General features: G+C 38.7%; 1 protein-coding gene across 14 annotated transcripts in view; it reads left to right on the top strand.

Moving 5' to 3' along the window:
- Positions 1-19,141, top strand: part of AIG1 (androgen induced 1) — a 341,307-nt gene that overhangs the window by 200,750 nt on the left and 121,416 nt on the right. For 6 of the 14 annotated variants that reach the window (XM_060190356.1, XM_060190360.1, XM_060190361.1 and 3 more), the window contains exon 4: positions 1,085-1,117. The exons of the other annotated variants lie outside the window; for them this stretch is intronic. In XM_060190356.1, the coding sequence (XP_060046339.1) occupies positions 1,085-1,117 (33 nt within the window). The remainder of the gene's footprint in view (positions 1-1,084; positions 1,118-19,141) is intronic. 14 annotated transcript variants of the gene reach the window in all.

The following is a 19,141-nucleotide window of genomic DNA, read 5'->3' as shown; positions in this document are numbered from 1 at the left end:
TGAGTCCACTGACTCCTAATCCAAAAACAGAAATACCAATAAATGTTTATATGTGTGAAATATAGAAAGGAACCATCTTGTACTTTTCTGGGTTCTTCCAAATTTAGACAGTTAAGAGAAAAGACAGCAAGAGAAAAGGCCAGATAAGAGAAAAGGTAAATAGAAAATACAATAATAGCATGTCTACTAAACAGATGGGAGAGACCCAGAAATTCTGAGCAACTCAACCATGTGACTTTAGAAACTTTGACTAAAGCCTTCTATGACTATACTTTCTTGTATTTTTTTTTTATTTTATTGGGGAAATAGTCATTTGAGCAGGACAGTTTTTGATACATGCATAAAGGTTCTTATTGCCCCATGATAGGTATCTATACACCACTCATAACATCTACCCAAATCCTTCCTCACCATCATGTACTGGTTACCTAGTGTTTGTATCACAGTGCCCTCTAGTCCAGCATCCATTCCTTTGGTGCAGTATACCTCATCTAATCCAAATTTTGCCCTGTTTCCCTTTTCTTACCTTGCTTATTAAGTATTACCTATAAGGAGATCACATTATTTATCCTTCTGGCTTATCTCACTTAATATATTTCCTTCATATTCCATCTAAGATATAGAAAAGAGGAAATTTCATCATCCTTTTTACAGTTCAGCAGTATTCCATTACACAAATATACACCACAACATTTTGTTTTTCTTTTTTCTCTTCCATTTCTCTCTCTCTCTCTCTCTCTCTCTCTCTCTCTCTCTCTCTTTCTCTCTCCTCTCTCCTTTCAAAACAGAAATTGAGATTAACAGGAGAGGGAGAGAGATATCTGCAGCACTACTTCCATCTGTCCTGAAGTACCCCCCACCTCCCGCCATGCAGGTGGGGAGTGAGGGCTTGAACTTAGGCCCTTGCACAAGATAATGTGTGTAACTCTACACTGGGCTCCACTTCTCACCCCCCTCCCTACCCATACCACTGCTTCACAGCTTTCTTAACCATTCATCAGTGGGTTGCTTCCAGGTTTGGGCTTACAAACTTCTATGACCATAGCTGTACATAGTTATAAATTGCTTTGCTTTCTTTGGATAGATCCCTAGGAGAGCAACTGCCAGATTATATAAGGTAAGTCAATTTCTTCTTTTATGAGAAACCTCCAGACTGTTTTCCACAGGGATTGTACCAATTTATATTTGATGGCTTTTTAATATAGAACTTTGGGAAGAATAAAAGAGGGATCAGTTAAAATAACATAAATTCTGGCTTATTTAGCAAGATGGGGAATGTCAGTTAGTATGAAAAGTTACCCAAAAGACTGAGGTAAAACAGAAACATACAGATTTAAGTTTTGCTCTCTCCACTGACCAGATCCTCCCTAGGAGAAGCCTTTATCCAAAAGGTGGTTTTTGCTCTATTTCTGAGGCCTCTCCTATAAAATTAACCTTGTTTTCCAAAGAAATATTGGGGGGGGGGAGTAGCCAACATTTTCCCCCTCTACATATGCGGTGGGTAGAGCAAATAAAGATAGGAAGGTATAAAGGAAAATACTAAATTCTACTTAAAAAATAAAGTTGCTCAGAATAAAGTATGCACAGCATTTAATTTGAAGGAAAAGCTTATATTTTCAGTTCTTACAAAATCTCAATATCCCATCTCTTTATTTATATGAAGGCAAGTATATTTAAGCATAGCCTGGAATAAGCACTGCTGTTTAAGACCCCTAACTAGCAAGTGATCTTTCAGTAGTGGTCTTACATACATATAACAGGAGTGTCTATAACAAGAAAGGAGTATGAAGTGAACTTCAATCCAGTTGACTGAAAACATATAAATAAAAACTAGATTTGCTTTTGTATAGCCCTGTGAACATTCATCTTTTTATCCATTCATCAGTTATTAGTTGAAAACCTATTAAATGTTAGATGATATGCTAGGCACCAAGGATTTAAAAATGAACAATGTAATAGTGGATTTAGAGCGCCTGAGATTCTAATGACAAATTGAGCTAGGGAAGGTTAACACAGCCAGTAAAGAGATGGGATATTGAGATCTTGTAAGAACTGAAAATATAAGCTTTTCCTTCAAATTAAATGCTGTGCAGACTTTATTCTGGACAGCTTTATTCTTTAAGTAGAATTTAGTATTTTTCTTTATTGTTGCAGGTTTGGTCAGGGAATATATTGCATGGTTCTATAGTGTGTGTAAAAAAGAAAAAAATCTCTATTTTGTGTGAATAATGTTGCACTTGTTTTTTACATAGCTGTATTTTATATAATGGCAGGGGAGATATGTGGGAAACATACAGAATTTCTATTGTTTGAAGTTAAATCTGTGCATAAGAAAGGAAGTATGTCAGCTACTTCCTGGAAGTAGTTTTCTCTAAAGGTGGACTTTTTTGCTAAGTGCTCATGGTTCCCATCTTATCCCTCCCTCCCCTGATACATATTTTACTTGTATAACTAATACATTCCAAAGGAAGTGCCAGGTTTTACCTGACTAGGGTATTTTGGCTTGTGCAATGCTGAGAAGCCTCTGTAAGGTATAGGCAATGCCAGACCTCAGAAGTAGAGCAAGTATCCCTCCTGACGACCTTGGCAACCATTTGGGCTAGGACCTGCGTCTACTTGCTCAGGTCTGCAGGGTAAGGCCTCAGCCATGAATCTATAGATGCTTCACTCAGTCTCCACTTCCGTGACTCATGCCATCTGCTGGTTATTTGTTGTTGCTCTGGAGTCAAGGGTTTTCAAAGGATCTAATCTCTGGAGTGCCTCCATGGAGTATACCTGTTGGTCTGCTTCTAATTCTGCTTCTAAGACCCCTTCTGTTTTGATCATCATTAGGTTCGCTTGCACTGCTTAACGCTGTGGTCTGTTTACATAATCACTGCTTTACCTGAGACCCGCCCTGCCTACAGAGCATTGGTTTAATCCCCACTGGTTAGATTCAAGCTTGATACTTCTGAGCCACGTGCTTTTACCTTCTTCCCACCCCCTATCCTAAGTATTTCCTCTTCTGACCTGACACTTCTGCCTCAGGAGATATAAAGGACAGGATTTTCTAACAAATAGAGATTAGATTGATTGCACTGCATTCCCGCTCACCAATAAAGATTGAACTGCATTCCCAGCTCAGCCATGAGTCCCTGATCATCTGTCTCCCGCCTGTGAAGCTAGCCTGGCATATACAGTTGGACCATTATTTTCTGACAGTAGCTCCCATGTAATGGAGGACCAGGTCCCCAAGTTGAGTCAAGCTGCCACAAGTGTAATGATCATGTTTTTTTGCATGTTAGAGAGCCTCACACCAAGTTCTTGCCTCCTCTTGAACAAGTTACACTCTTTGTGGGACTTGTTTAAAGTTTTGCCAAACTGGCAGCCATGGGGTTCCATTTTTACAAGCTCTAGCAACAATAGGCTTCAGTCCTTTGTGTCACCACACCATCTGCTGTGCTTTTTCCCTCTTCAAATTATAAGTGAAATGAGCTACCTAAACCAAAAATGCACCCCCCACAACTAAACCACTTTTGCATCAAGTTAACTTAATACTCTAAACTCCATTCCTTTCTTTTGCCTTATGAAATTTTACTTTCACTGAAAACATAGGCAAGAGTAATAGTGAATATGCTTTAATTCTGCATGATAGGCATATGTTTCATGATGTCATATGTCTTCACAAAAACCAATGGTGGAGGTACTATTCTTTTTTCAGTTTTTACATATAAAGTAACTGGGACCCATTTGATTTATTTAGGTCCCAATTGCTTAGCCCATGATCATGTCACTTGCTATTATTGAACCTAAATTTACTGCTTAATACCTGACTCTTGAATGCAAGAAATTGTTTAGTTATGTGTGCATGTGTGTATACTATCTCTCTTGATACTAACTACCCAAATGTAGTGGTTTTAATGCCTTTACTAATTAATCTCTTCTACTTTGAATATAGTATTGCTTATCCACTACAGTTCCCATTCATTCACCCATTTAGCAAATATTTTTACTGTGTGTATGCACCATGAATGCCAATTATGAAGAAATCTTGTCTTGTGGAGTTTATTTTATAGTTGGGGCTGTATTTGTGCTTTTAACAGATAAGCAGCATATGGTGTGCAGTCACTGAGCTAGGAACCAGAGCAACAAAAGTAGAAAAGGAACACAAACTATCCCTTTAGGGTGCTATATTCATAGTTCAGATCTCCAGTATAATGGGACTCTCAGAAGTCAAATTTCAGGACTAGAAATCAAAAGCGCCAGGTGCAAGCACCACTGTTTACTATGGATATTCTGGCCAAATCATTGAACTTTTTTCTCCCTTGATTGCTTCACCTATTGAATAAATAGCATGTATAGTTGCTTTCAGTTCTGGAAAAGTATAGTTTCTACTGGAACTGAAACCTTGAAGAAAACAAAGTTTTAAGTATGGGGAAATAGAAAAGAGTTATGTCTAGGTTAAGCAGAGAGCCAGAAAAAACTCCAGGAAGTATAATCAGAAAGCTTTTGGCTTTAAGTACTAACAAACATGACTAATCACTCAAAAAATTGAGAATTTATTTTCATATGTAAAAAAAGTCAAAGGGTAAATGTTTTTCTTGTAGTTTTAGTTGTTCAACAATGCCACCAAAGATGTAATTTCTAGGTTTCTAATCTACCACTCTCAATTTGTTGACTATTCTCAAAGTTATTGCCTCATGTTCACAAGAGGGTCTCTGTTGATTCCAGAATGATTTTTTTCTCATATTAAACTCCAAAATAGAGACAGAGTCAAAGGAGAGAGACTTTCTTTCTACTATGATACTTTTTGTTATTTTTGCTTTTTTCCACTCTGAAAGAAAAGCTCTCCTCTCACTAAGTTTGCCTTTCATGTCTCTGGTTAAACCATTCAATTTTTCTGTTGGCTCTGAGGGTGAGACTTCTGCTATACCTGAGACAGTGCTGCCCTTACCAGCTATAAAATCTGTTTGATTTTCAAGGAAGACAGTGAGTAGGTGATTAAATACATCTATCTTGGTGAGTTGAATGGGGGGGAGGGGAACTTCATTAATCTATCTAGAAGTCACTATGTCACTCATGAATGCTCAACCATTTAATGCTAAGAAAAGATATCACCCTTGAGCAAAACCTTTGTTATGTAAAGTATATTGTTACCAGAGGAAGGCTATGACTAGAAGGAAAAGGTAGAGAATGAGAAGAATGAGATAGACACTAAAAGATTGTTATGTATATCTTATGACTGGTTTGTATTTGGAATGAAGGACAACTCTAACATCTCTTTCATCTTAAATACTGACACTGTAGAAAGTAGTTTAACAAAGCAGATTGAAACTCCCATTCAAAAAAATCTTTATTAAACTTGTCACCATGACACAGAGATAACTGATATACAGTCCAATCACGGGCAAAGATTTTAGGTTCCTGTGCATCTCCAACTGTAATTATGATACAATGAGTACTATATTTGTACTATATTGTATAGAATATAGTTGTAACACTGAGCAAGGACTGGTTGATCTTAAACATAGTCCAAAAAGGAATATCAGACATGCTGGCTTATAATATGTCCCAACTGGAGGTCCAGGATTACACCAGGTTACATATGATTCATAGGAGGTGAAATGCTGTTGTTGAGCCTGATACTTATCTGATACCCTGGATGGATGACCCACTAGAATTAGTGACTTCTGACAATGCTATTTCCTTCCTAGATCTACAAAAAGTTTGATGGCAGATAGATCTGGTCCCTGAGATCAGATCAAAGAATATTTTCAGCACTCTGCAGGGCTTGTATATATCCACTTCCTTCTTTTTACATTAATTATTGGTCCAACTTCTCTTCAGTCTTTGGTAAACAGTAATCTGATTTTGTAGGAACATTTGCATCTGTGTATGTATAATAGATGCTAAAGCATTACTGAGTACAGGATTGAGGTTCTGGCTAAGATTTTCACAGTTTGTCTAAAACAATTTGTGAAAAATATACAAAGGCCAAAGAAGTCCAGAATGGATCTATAGGATTATTCTTGAAATGCCAACTAAAATTATGGAAATAGCACTAATTGGAATTTAAGAGAAAAGGAATCCCATGTGTTCATATAATTGACAAGGTATTTCCCCATAATTCTATACCTATATAGAAGCTTAATCTTATATATGAGTCATCTCTCAGTTAAAAATAACCAGATAAAGTATCCTATACTCCAAAATGCCAGGAATCTTTTCACCAGATGAAGTCTCATCTTTCATGATATCTAATGCTAAGTCACCCTAGGTTTACCTCTCTACATTTTATTTGGTAACAGATATTGGTAGCTTAGGTATTGTTAAAGTACTGATATTGGGAGAGCAGTAAAAGAAGGAGATATTTCAGTAACTTGCTTAAAACAGAAAAAAAAATTCTACATAGCCACCTAACTATTATTCAGAGGAATTGCCCTGGACTGCTGCCTTTTGTCAGTCACTAAAGATAGACTAGGAAAATAAATTCCCTCTGGTGTGAAAAGGGATATTTATTGGGGATTTTCTAGAGGGAACTGAGGTGAAGTGAGAGAAATTACATCAGCAAACATTTATAATCTGTGGTTGTTAGACTGATCTGTGACTGAATGTTTATTCAGTTTGAAGCATAAAGCACTCTCCAACTCTGTAATAGTTACTGTGAAACTCATTGTTCTGTGGGAAAGATGCTGAGTTCAAGTGGCATTTGCACTTCAACACTCTCTTCTTGCTCTCAACACAGATATAGCTAGTAGATCACAGTACTTTTCCTTACCAAACCAATTTTTGACATCAAAATCTTTCTTACTATAGTGCTACATGCTTTTCTTAAGTCATGATAGTTGTCACATTTTTTAAGTATTTTACTTATTTATTTTAATTTTTGAGAGAGATGCAGAGAGAGAAAGACACAGAGAGAAACACCAGAGCACTGCTCAGCCCTGGCTTATGGTGATGCAGGGGATTGAACCTGGGACTTCGGAGCCTCAGGCATAAGAATCTCTTTGCATAACCATTATGCTATCTACCCCCACCCAATTGTCACATTTTTGCCAACCTGTTGTATTGGTAATGCAAAGATGAAAAAAACAGCACTTCCCTCAAATTGTTCACAGAATATTAAGGGAGAACAGATGAAACATAATTGTAAGATGAAATGATAGTACTAAAAATTGTGTTGTGAGAATACAAAAGAAAGAGCAACTGTGTGTTCCCAAAGGAGTGTTTCCTAGAGCAAATGAACATGGACAGTACTGGAAGGATGAACTAGTAACTCAGTCAAGATGTTCTAAATAGCTTGACCTATGAAAGTGTTTTCTTGGCTGAAAGACTGTGTGGAGGGAAGACAATTCCTAGTCTGAGGTATGTGGATGAAGGAGCCATGAAATTATGACAGAGGCTCTATTAATTAACAACACATTAAGTAACCTCTGACATGGTAGGAAATATATTAGGTACACTCTTATAATACCACTGCTCTGAACTATGTGCTTGGAAGAGTATAAAATACGTGGGGGGTGGGTAGTTTTCCTCTTCAAAAGTTTGATTTGTGGTACTGCAAACAATGCTCGAAGAATAAAGGCAAGATAATTGATTTAATGATGAAGATGCACTTACCTGTACTATCTAGAAAAATGAGGTGCATTTAGAAAAGTTCTGGGAACAGTTGTTTTATGATACTTTATATAACCATGGTAATTCCCATTTTTAAAGAAAACATAAAAGTTCAATTTGGTTTCACAAGCTCGTAGCATGTATTTCCATTAAAGTGTTTTTCTGACAACTCAGTGTATTTGAATTTAGCTACATTCTGTAAGAATTTATTGTATTGAAGTAAATACTATATGCAGGAAATGTTCAGGTGTGAATCTAGTATTTTAGTCTTGGAAGAAAAAAAAATCTGTAACATTGTTAACACACATTAGCAACCTTTGGCACTTTTAGTTGGGGTTTATAACTTTCAAAGCCATTCAGGAACAAGACTTCTGGGAGTATTCATCAACATATGAACATTCGCTGATCCTCATCACCCCAAAAAATATTTGTAGTAATTTTTCACATTTGTAAAGGGCAGTTGGTAAAACATTTTTGCTCACATACATTATATTTCAATGCTCACAACAACTATTTAAGGTAGATGGAAAGGGATTAATTATATTTGTTTCAGTGGTAAGTGTTGCCATTACCTACAGTCTAGATATTTTTTTTCCTAACAAATATCTAAACAGAATAAAACTACACATTGAAAAATTAACTGCAGAAAAAAGAACTTCTGGAAAATTAAGCATATCACTCCTTTCCATTTTATGCCAGTTAAATGGGGAGGGGGTATGAAAGGCTAATAAAAGCCCTGTAATACCTTCCAAGGTGAAGTCAAAATGAGTCAGTTAAACACAGTAAGAAATCAGATCCCATGACAAATCAATGGCATGTAGACTTGAAGAAATATCACGATTTGAAATATTGTTATTAAGAGCACATTTTCATAAGTACAGAATGCACCCCATGAATACAGAGAAAAAAATTTGGGGGGGGGAATACAGAGAAAATTAAGTCAGTTTTGTAAGAGGTTAAAGAAAAGAAGAGATAAATAAACAATGACTTGTAAGATAAGATGAAGGATGTGTTAGCTCCCAAGTTAAGGAGAAACATTGGGAGTATAAATTAGTACAATCCACCAAAAGAGAATTGCAGGACTGGTTGTCAGTTCTTTTTATTTATTATTTATTTATATTTTTAAATTACAGGATTACATGTTGACAGGGGTTTGAATCCACACTATTCCCACCAGAGTTCTGAATCTTCACTCTCCCCACTGCAATCCACCACAATTCCCCTAAAGTTGTAGACATGGGCTGACCATGTTCTCTACAACTATCTGTCCACATTTATACAAAGTTGCCCCTTCTTTTCCTGATTCAATCCTCTCTTTCCCTCTAAACCACTCATGACATCAAAGCTACCTCCATATGTCCCTCTCCTTTTCCTTCTCTTTCTCTGGGTGCTGATGGAGCTGGAGTGCAGAGTCCCCTTATCTTCATCCTGTCACTTCTCCCCCTCTGGGATTATGGATCAAGGTTGTTTATGGGGAGCAAAAGGTAGGAATTCTGGCTTCTGTAACTGCTTCTCCGCTGAGCGTGGGCATTGACAGGTCGATCCATACCCCCAGCCTGTTTCTATCTTTCTCTACTGGACCAGAGCTGTGAAGATGCGAGGGTCCAGGACACTTTGGTGAGATCATCTGCCCAGAAAAGTTGGGGTGGAGTCATGGTAGCATCTGCAGCCTGGTATCTGGAAGGTGGCATGACCTAGGTTGGATGAGAATGTTGTCTGAGAGAACAGTGTCAGAGTGGAGCACCAGATTTAAAGAGTTTTGAGGTTAACTTCTCAGGTTGATATCTCAGGTTACAGTCCACATTAGGATTTCAATAGCAGCATAATTCGGGGTGGCAGCACCAGTAGCAATTTGGTAAGTTTACAGGGTTAGTATAGCAGTAAGGAATCATACAAAAGGAATTTCAAGAAGTATGGGAATATCCTAGAGGTACCAGGACTAGGAGAAATGCAGGTCTTAAAGAGGATGCAAGGGTTTCTTATAGTCTTAAAGTTAAAATATCAATAATTATTATAGCCAGGTTAGTTGGGGGGCTAATTATTTGTTATTATACTTAATTTCACTATGATCTGAACACTTCTAGTAATACCTGAGCCTCCTTGTATTTTAAATACTTACAAGGTCAAAAGGTCTTGACCTATCTGGCCTAAAGTTGTAATTGATTTAGATGTTTGCAGAGCTTTATTTTATGATATTTTTAGAGATTCATAAACAATCCCCTTATCAGAGTATTATCATTATGCAAATCTAAGATAAATATTAGCAAGAGCTAGTATTTGTGCTCAGGGATATAGTCTAGGCAGTTGGGAAACTTGAGATATTAAATCTATCCACCCCTCCCACAAGTGGTATTGCTATTGATAGGACTAAATAGTGATAAGACTAGAGTTTCACATCCCCGTGACCGAAAGTCTGTGCTCTCCCCTCTAGGTAACCACAATAGTTTTCCATTTGAAATATGGGTTGTGTTGTATCTGGTTGTTTATTTTATGTATGTGTATTCAGTGCTCTAAATTCCACTTATGAGTGAGATCATCCTATAGTTTTCCTTTACCTCCTTGCTTATTTCACTAAGCATAATGTTCTCAAGTTTCATCCATTTTATCCCAAAGGATGTAAAATCAGCTTATTGCTGAGTAATATTCCATTGATGGTATGTCCCATAACTTTTTTAACCAGTCATCTGTGGAGGGACATTTTGGTTGCATCCAAATTTTTGCTATTGTAGATAATGCAGTTATGAATGTGGGGGTGCATATATCCCTTCGAAGTAGTGATATTATCTCTTTTGGATAAATGCCTAGGAGTGGGATTACTGGGTCGTAAGGTATTTCCATCTGTATTTGCTTAAGGATTCTCCATACTGTTCTCCATAATGGTTGTACCATTCATTCCCACAAGCAGTGTATTAGAGTTCCTTTCTTTCCACATCCTTTCCAACATTTATCTTTTCCTGTTTTGTTGATGAAGGCTATTCTTACAGATGTGAGGTGGTATCTCAGTGTGGTTTTAATTTGTATTTCTCTGGTGATGAATGAATTAGAGCAATTCTGCATATGTCTGTGGACCATGCATATCTCTTCTTTGGAGAACTGTCTATGCATGTCCTCTGCCGACTTTTTTACTGGGTTGTTATTTTTCTTTTTGTTGAGCTGAATGAGTTCTATATAGATGTTTGATATCAAGTGTCTGTCTGAAGTATGATGTGTGAATATGTTCTCCCATTTGCTGGGTTTCCTGTTTATCTTTATGGAGTTTTCATTTGATGTATGGAAACTTTTTAATTTGATATAGTCCCACTTGTTCAATCTTACTTTTGTTTCCTTTGCCCATGGGGTGAAGTCTCCAAATATGTTTTTAGTGTTAATGTCATGAAATGAATGTCTCACCAATTCTTCTATGTATTTTATACTTTCAGGTCTGATATCCAGATATTCGATCCATTTTGAGTTAATTTTTGTGTATGGTGTTAATTGGTGATCTAGCGTCATTTTTCTACATGTGGCTCTCCAACTCTGCCAACACCTTTTTTGTGAGTTAGTAGCTTGGAACATCAAACATTAAACTGTTTTCCACTGTTTAATCCCACTGGTTCGTACTCTCTTTTCACTCCGCCCCCTTATCCTACGCACTTCCTTTTACACCCTACCACTTCCTTCCTGGAGAGTATAAATGCAGATTCTTTTCTCAATAAACATTGCACTGCTTCCCAGATTAACCATGAGTCCCTGTTCATCTGTCTCCTGCCCATGAAGCTAGCGCAGCATCTGGTGCCGGGGCCATATGCCGGTCCCTATTTGGGCGCCAGATTCCGGGCTAGCCTGAGTGTGTTTCTTCCCAGGCATGTGCTCTCTGGGTTGTAGAGAACTCTGCTGGAGCCAACCTAGGCTGCTGCCTACTCAGCGACATGGGAGAGGAACCAGGAACTCTCGTGGCTGAGCAGGAACGCAATGCCATGCTGGCTTTATTCTTCTGCATTTATACTCTACAGGAAGGAAGTGGTAGGGTGTAAAAGGAAGTATGTAGGATAAGGGGGCTGAGTGAAAAGAGAATGCGAACCAGTGGGATTAAACCAATGCCCTGCAGGCAGGGTGGGTCTCAGGTAAAACACTGAATATGTAAATAGACCACAGTGTTAAGCAATGGAGCAGGGGGGAGCTGGCGTACTGCCCAACATTATATCATCTAAAACTTCCCTCCCTCCACATACTTCCTATTGTCTGGTGCTCAAAGCCCCCAGGCAAATTGCTGCTCTCAGCTAAGACATTCTAATCGTCTCAAGAGTACCACCTAGAAGCTGAGGAAAAAGTCCAGACCTCTCTTCTCATCGGAAAATTCCTCACCATTAATATTCTCATTTTGTAAATAAAAAAAAAAACTGAAATGTAAAGAACTAGGAAACTTATCAAACCTAGTTTAATACACCAAAGCAAAAGTATTTGGGATGGGGAAGAAGGAAAGGAGAGGAATCCAGGGGTAAGGGGCTTTGGAGTCCTGGTACATGATAGTGGAAAAGGACCTAGGTTGTGCGTGAGTGTTTTGCAGACACTTTTATGATGAGATGAAAATTGCTACCCATATGTCAACAGCTGTACTATGAACCACTAACCCCCAATAAAATTATAAAAAGTAACTAATAATGCTAATAATAAAAATAAACTTGCCAAAGAATTCCTAGCTGGCAAATGAGAAGATTTAAGTATGGACAGTCTGTGTGAGGGGTCGGGAGGGATCCTTCCTTTCTTCCTGGCTGACAGTCCTTTGATCAGACTGCTAGAACTGTTAGAATTGGGTTTTTCCACATTCCTCTGACTTTTGTTCTTTGTACCTCTAGAAGAAGGTGAAGTTGCTAATAATGTTTGTTGGGTTCTCCCCTCAGTACAATGACACATGCTGAGCATTAGTGTCTGTCTCAAAAATTAGGTGTGAATTATAAATAATTCTATGGTGACTATGGGGTGGGTCTGTATGTGAGGGGGAACCTTAGCCAGATGCCAGAACCCTGGCAACCTGGGATTGAGATTACTTCAGTCACCACTGCCAATGCATTTGGACTCTTATCTGTTCGGCAACCTTCTGCTTGCCCTGCCAACTTTCTCCAGGTACCACATTCAGAACCTCTCTGAATAGCCTTTTAGATCCTGCCTGCCACCCACTCCAAATCTGACACTTTTCTCTGCATTCCAATGAGTACCTGGGACAAGTATTCCTCTGTATAACTCCATGGCTGGTGACTATCCTAGGTTATCTTTTGCAGCCCACCACAGTCCCAGAACCCTCTGCTTGATCTGTTGATTCTTTCCAAGCTACCATCCACCCACAGAACCCTTTTTTGGTTGCTTCCGGCCTGATATCTCTCTGCATGCCATGTTGTATGGCAATTACTGATATGGATAACCTTAGCCAAATGCCAGGACCCTGATATTTGTCATGTCTTAGGGTGTTGCAGATATTTTTCTGTCCCTCTCCTTTTCTATCACTCCCTTCCCTCTTGATTTCTGGCTTTCTCTATCCAATAAATAAATAAATATGATTAAAATAATTAAAAACTAGAGTAAAACAAACTATCATCTTATATTCATTTTCAATATCATGGGTAGGTTCATTCCTTAAAAGAAAATCAAGGGGGTCGGGCGGTGGCGCAGTGGGTTAAGCGCACATGGCCCGAAGCTCAGGGACCGGCGTAATGATCCCGGTTCGAGCCCCCGGCTCCCCACCTGCAGAGGAGTCGCTTCACAGGCGGTGAAGCAGATCTGCAGGTGTCTGTCTTTCTCTCCCCCTCTCTCTCTGTCTTCCCCTCCTCTCTCCATTTCTCTCTGTCCTATCCAACAACGAAGCAACGTCAACAATGGCAATAATAACCGCAACGAGGCTGCAACAACTAGGGCAACAAAAAGGAGGAAAAATGGCCTCCAGGAGCGGTGGATTCATGGTGCAGGCACCGAGCCCAGCAATAACCCTGGAGGGGAAAAAAAAAAAAAAAAGAAAGAAAGAAAATCAAATGACCATCCACCCACTTATATTTAATTTTGGTCTGTAAACAGGATTGTGAATGTTAATTAGAAGTTAAGCATATGAGGACATTATATGAATATTTTAAAAATTGGTACAAGTTTACCACAAAGTAATGTAATTATCACTTAGAAATACATGGCAATTTTCAAAGTGTTTTCATACTGGATGACCACAACTGAAGGAAAGCCACTTCCAAAGACAAAGATGTTTAAGTCATGTTTCTTCTGTGGGGACTAAAAGTTGCTTTGAAACTATTTCTTTGGGATGATGTTAATATCACATTGATAGGATAGTCATTTATAAAATATTTGTTGACACCAGTGGGATTAAAAGCCTGAGTTTTAAGTTTTTTCAGGCTGTGAGAAAAACATTTGTATGGGTTGCTGAAGTTCATGTAGGTGCAGGGTACAGTGTAGACATAAGTGGATACTTGAAACCAGCTAGACAGCCGTATGTCTGGGCCTAGCAGAGAGGCAAACATTGGCCATCACGAAGGCCAGGACTATGCAGTAGCTTCTTTTACCTGAGAAGTGTTCAAGAAACTAAAAAGCAGCTTTGATAGCTTCCTAAATTCAGTACTCAGCTCTTTTATCTCTTCCCCTTTCTAGCAGGTTGGACTTCCTATTCCATTACCAACCCAGTAAAAAAGCACAAACAACTCATGATTTCTGCTGCTGCTAGACTTCTTAGCTTTTTATTTACACAAGTAAAAGATTGTCTTAAAAAACATGTCTGAAGACTCTTCTTCAAGTGTGTCTACAGATGAATCAAAGCAGGTACTCTCTGAGCATGTCTCTGAACAGAGTCTAACTGTTAAGGTAGATGGGTAAGATTTGCATGTCAGTAGTTTCAGTTATTTTAAATTTGAACTTCACTATTTATAATGCATATATATATTATTTTAATTTTTATTATTATTATTATTATTATTATTATTATTATTATTTTGCCAGAGCACTGCTCAGCTCTGGCTAATGCTGGGCATTGAACCTGAGACCTTTGGTGACTCAGGCATGAAAGACTTCTTGCATAACCATTATCCTATCTGCCCAGCCTCCCATGTAAAATATCTTTGGAAACTCCACCTAGGCCAAAATGTTCACCTAAAGGTGGGCCACTTAAGATGCCACACCACATTGATGCAGCTTTCCAGACAACTGCAGCATACATAACTGAATATAAACCATATTAAATACTCTCTTCTCTGTAAATGGCTCTTTCTTGCCTTCTAAATTTCCTCCAGATCTTGATGTCATGAATAAGACTGGATATTGCTGCTTATTTTATTTTTGTGTATTGCTGTCTATTCCAGCAGGCCCATGTAAGGTAGCAATCAACCACTTTCAAAAGGCAGAAACCTTTGAAGAGGAAACAAGGTCAGTGTGAGCTGAGTTCAAAGCACTTCCCAATGGCTAGGAAGAAGAGAAGATTTCAAAAAGGAGAAGGGTCAGTCTTTGATGAAAGGAAACATTTGAAAGAATTTCTCTGGCTTGCCTAACTAGAATATTCTTGTATAGAGTCGTAGTGAAGAGTGGCATTGCTACTAACACATGAGATTTAGCGTAAACAAACCAAGACCAGGAGTTTTTGTATAGGGGATTCAGTATTGTTGTAGGGGAAGGCTTTTTTTATATATTTATATTTATTTTTCCCTTTTTGTTGCCCTTGCTGTTTATCATCATTGTTGTTATTATTGTTGTTGCTATTGCTGTCGTTGTTGTTGGATAGGACAGAGAGAAATGGCGAAGTGGGTTAAGCGTAGGTGGCGCAAAGTGCAAGGACCGGTGTAAGGATCCTGCTTCAAGCCCCCGGCTCCCCACCTACAAGGGAGTCGCTTCACAGGCAGTGTAGCAGGTCTGCAGGTGTCTATCTTTCTCTCCCCCTCTCTGTCTTCCCCTCCTCTCTCCATTTCTCTCTGTCCTATCCAACAATGACGACATCAATAACAACAACAATAACTACAATTAAAAAGGGCAACAAAAGCAAATACATAAATATAAGAAAAAATTATTTTAAAAAATAGCTGCTGAGAGCAGTGGATTTGTCTAAGGCACTGAGCCCCAGAGGACAGCAAAATAAATAAGTAATAATAATAATAATAATAATAATAATGAAGCATGTATTGGGGTCTGAGAAAGTAGCTAACTCATTAGGTTAGTGCACTTTGCCACATACACAATCCAGACTTGAGCCTGCCTACTACTGTATTAGAGGAAGCTTCTGTTTTGTTGTCTCTTTCATCCTCTCTCTCTCTCTCTCTGTACCTATCTCTGAAAAAAAAGTCACTCTGGAGCAGTGAAGCTCTGGTGATGATAAGAAAAAGGGGAAGAAAGAAGGAAAGAAAGAGTTGTATTTGTGCATTTGTGCAATTTTTTTCTGGAGAGTTCACAGTTGTTATGGAAATTTCAATGAATTTTAATAGATAAGGGATATTGCTTTATATTAACTTCCTGATTAATTTTCTAGATATGGTGATATTTGCCAATTCTTTTTTTATATCTTTATTTATTTATTATATAGAGACAAAGAAATTGAGAGGGGAGGAGGAGATAGAGAGGGAGAAAAGATTAACATCAAAATTAATATTCTACCCAGAGCCATATACAAATTTAATGCTATACCTGTCAGGTTCCCACCAATTTTCTTTAAGAGAATAGGAAAAAAAATTACATTTATCTGGAGCCAAAAAACACCTAGAATTCTTAGAACAATCTTGAGAAAAAGCAACAACTGGAGACATCACACTCCTAGATCTCAAACTATATTATACAGCCATCATAATCAAAACAGCCTGGTAATGGAACAAAAATAGATATACATAACAGCAGAGCAGAATAGACTTAAAAGCTCAGAAATAAACACATACACCTAAGGGATCTAATTTTTGATAAGGGAGCCCAAATTATTAAATGGAGAAAAGAGGGTCTCTTAAACAAATGGTGCTGAAAATATTGGGTTGAAACATGCAGAAGAGTGAAACTGAATAATTTACTCACCAGAAACAAAAGAAAACTGCAGATGAATCAAGGACCTGGATGTTAGACCAAAAACTATCAAATACTTAGAGGAAAATATTGGTGGAAGTCTTTCTCATCTAAATCTCAAGGTCATCTTTGATGATATAGAGCAGTTGCAAAGAAGACTAAAACAAAAACAAACAAATGGGACTACATCAAATTTAAAAGCTTCTGCACAGCAAAAGAAACCACGATGCAAACAAAAAGACTCCTCACAGAATGAGATATCTTTACATATTGTACATCACACAAGAGGCTAATAACCAAAACATATAAAGAGCTCACCAAACTTCACAGCAAAAAAGCAAATGACCCAATTCAAAAATGGGGAGAGAATATGAACAGAAGACTCACTACAGAAGAAATACAAAAAGGCAACAAACAGGAAAAATTGTTCCAACTCACTGATTGTCAGAGAAATGCAAATAAAACAATGAGATACCACCTCATCCCTGTGAGAATGTCATACATCAGAAAAGGTAACAGGAACAAATGCTGCAAGAGGTTGTGGGGACAAAGGAACCCTCCTGCACTGCTGGTGGGAATGTCAGTTGGTCCAACCCCTGTCTGGAGAACCTTCATAAGGCTAGATAGACAAGGACCTTCCTCATAAGTAGTAATTCCTCTCCTAGGAATATATCCTAAGGACTCAGTTACACCCATCAAAAAAGATATTTGTACACGTATGTTCATAGCAGCACAATTTGTAATAGCCAAAACTTCGAAACAGTCTGGGTGTCCAACAACCAATTAATGACTGAAAACTTTGTGGTATATATACAATATGGAATACTGCTCAGCTATGAAGAATAATGAATCCACCTTCGACCCATCTTGGATAGAACTAGAAGGACTTATGTTAAGTGAGATAAGCCAGATAGAGAAGGATGAGTATGGGATGATCCCACTCATAAACAGAAGTTGAGAAAGAACAGAAAGGGAAATGCAAAACAAAACTTGACTGAGTTTGGAGTATTTCAGCAAAGTAAAAAACCTTGGGTGGGTGATGTAGAATTGTACATTTTTAGCTCCTCTGTAGGGTGGTGGGGATAGGACAAATGCCTTTAGTGGTTGGAATGGTGTTGATACACACTCCGATTAATCTATAGTCTTTTTTCTTTATTTATTCCCTTTTGTTGCACTTGTTGTTTTATTGTTGTAGTTATTATTGTCGTTGATGTCATCGTTGTTGGATAGGACAGAGAGAAATGGAGAAAGGAGGGGAATCCAGAGAGGGGGAGAGAAAGATAGACACCTGCAGACCTGCTTCGCCACCTGTGAAACGACTCCCCTGCAGGTGGTGAGCCGGGGGCTCAAACAGGGATCCTTAAGCCCGTCCTTGCGCTTTGCGCCACATGCACTTAACCCGCTGCACTACCGCCGGAATCCCTAATCTATAGTCTTATAGTTAACTATTTAATCAGTATGAGAGGGGAAAGATAGTGGGGCAGGGTTCTGAGGAAGCGGAGTTCCAGGTCACATTGGTAGGGTCATCTTTCCAAGAAAGTCCGGTTAGCATCATGGTAGCATCTGGAACTCGAACTTCTCAGGCCATGCATTGTCTCCAAGTTGCCATCTTGGCTCTGCCTCCCACAATTTGACTTCTTTGGGTCTTCTCCCTTTTTTGTTTTGTGAGTCTGGCTAAAGGTTTTCTTTTTTTTTAATTTTTTTTATTTAAGAAAGGATTAATTAACAAAACCATAGGGTAGGAGGGATACAACTCCACACAATTCCCACCACCCAATCTCCATATCCCACCCCCTCCCCTGATAGCTTTCCCATTCTCTGTCCCTCTGGGAGCATGGACCCAGGGTCATTGAGGGTTGCAGAAGGTAGAAGGTGTGGCTTCTGTAATTGCTTCCCCGCTGAACATGGGCGTTGACTGGTCGGTCCATACTCCCAGTCTGCCTCTCTTTCCCTAGTAGGGTGTGTCTCTGGGGAAGCTGAGCTCCAGGACATATTGGTGGGGTCTTCAATCCAGGGAAGCCTGGCCAGCATCCTGATCTGGAACCTGGTGATTGAAAAGAGAGTTCACATATGAAGCCAAAACAAATTGTTGAGCAATCATGGACCCAAAGCTTGGAATAGTGGAGAGGAAGTGTTAGGGAGGTACTCACTGCAAACTCTAGTGTACTTCTGCTTTCAGGTATATATTTTGCAGTAGTTTATGGATACGTGTGAACATAAGCTCTCACAGAAACTGGTGTATATCTAGGTTTTGGGACTTTGTTAGAAAGTGAACCACCTGAGATGAAATTAGAGTGTACTATAAAAGGAAAGGTCTCACCCAAGTAATGAAGCTGAAGGGTTGTCATTCCACACGTGAAGTCTCTGGACACAGTCTGAGGTGAAGCATGTTGAGGTGGCAATTGTTGCGTTGGTTAGGTTGTGATTGGCGGATGCAATATTATTTGGTATAGATTGGGAGAGGCATACGGGAAAGTGGGCCCTATCCAAGGGTTCCAGGACTGGGGGAAGTAGGGGCTCTGTAGTGGAGATGTGAGGTTCCTGC

The sequence above is a fragment of the Erinaceus europaeus genome, chromosome 4, assembly GCF_950295315.1.
Source record: "Erinaceus europaeus chromosome 4, mEriEur2.1, whole genome shotgun sequence".
Classification (NCBI taxonomy): domain Eukaryota; kingdom Metazoa; phylum Chordata; class Mammalia; order Eulipotyphla; family Erinaceidae; genus Erinaceus; species Erinaceus europaeus.
This window is presented reverse-complemented; position numbering and strand designations above follow the sequence as displayed.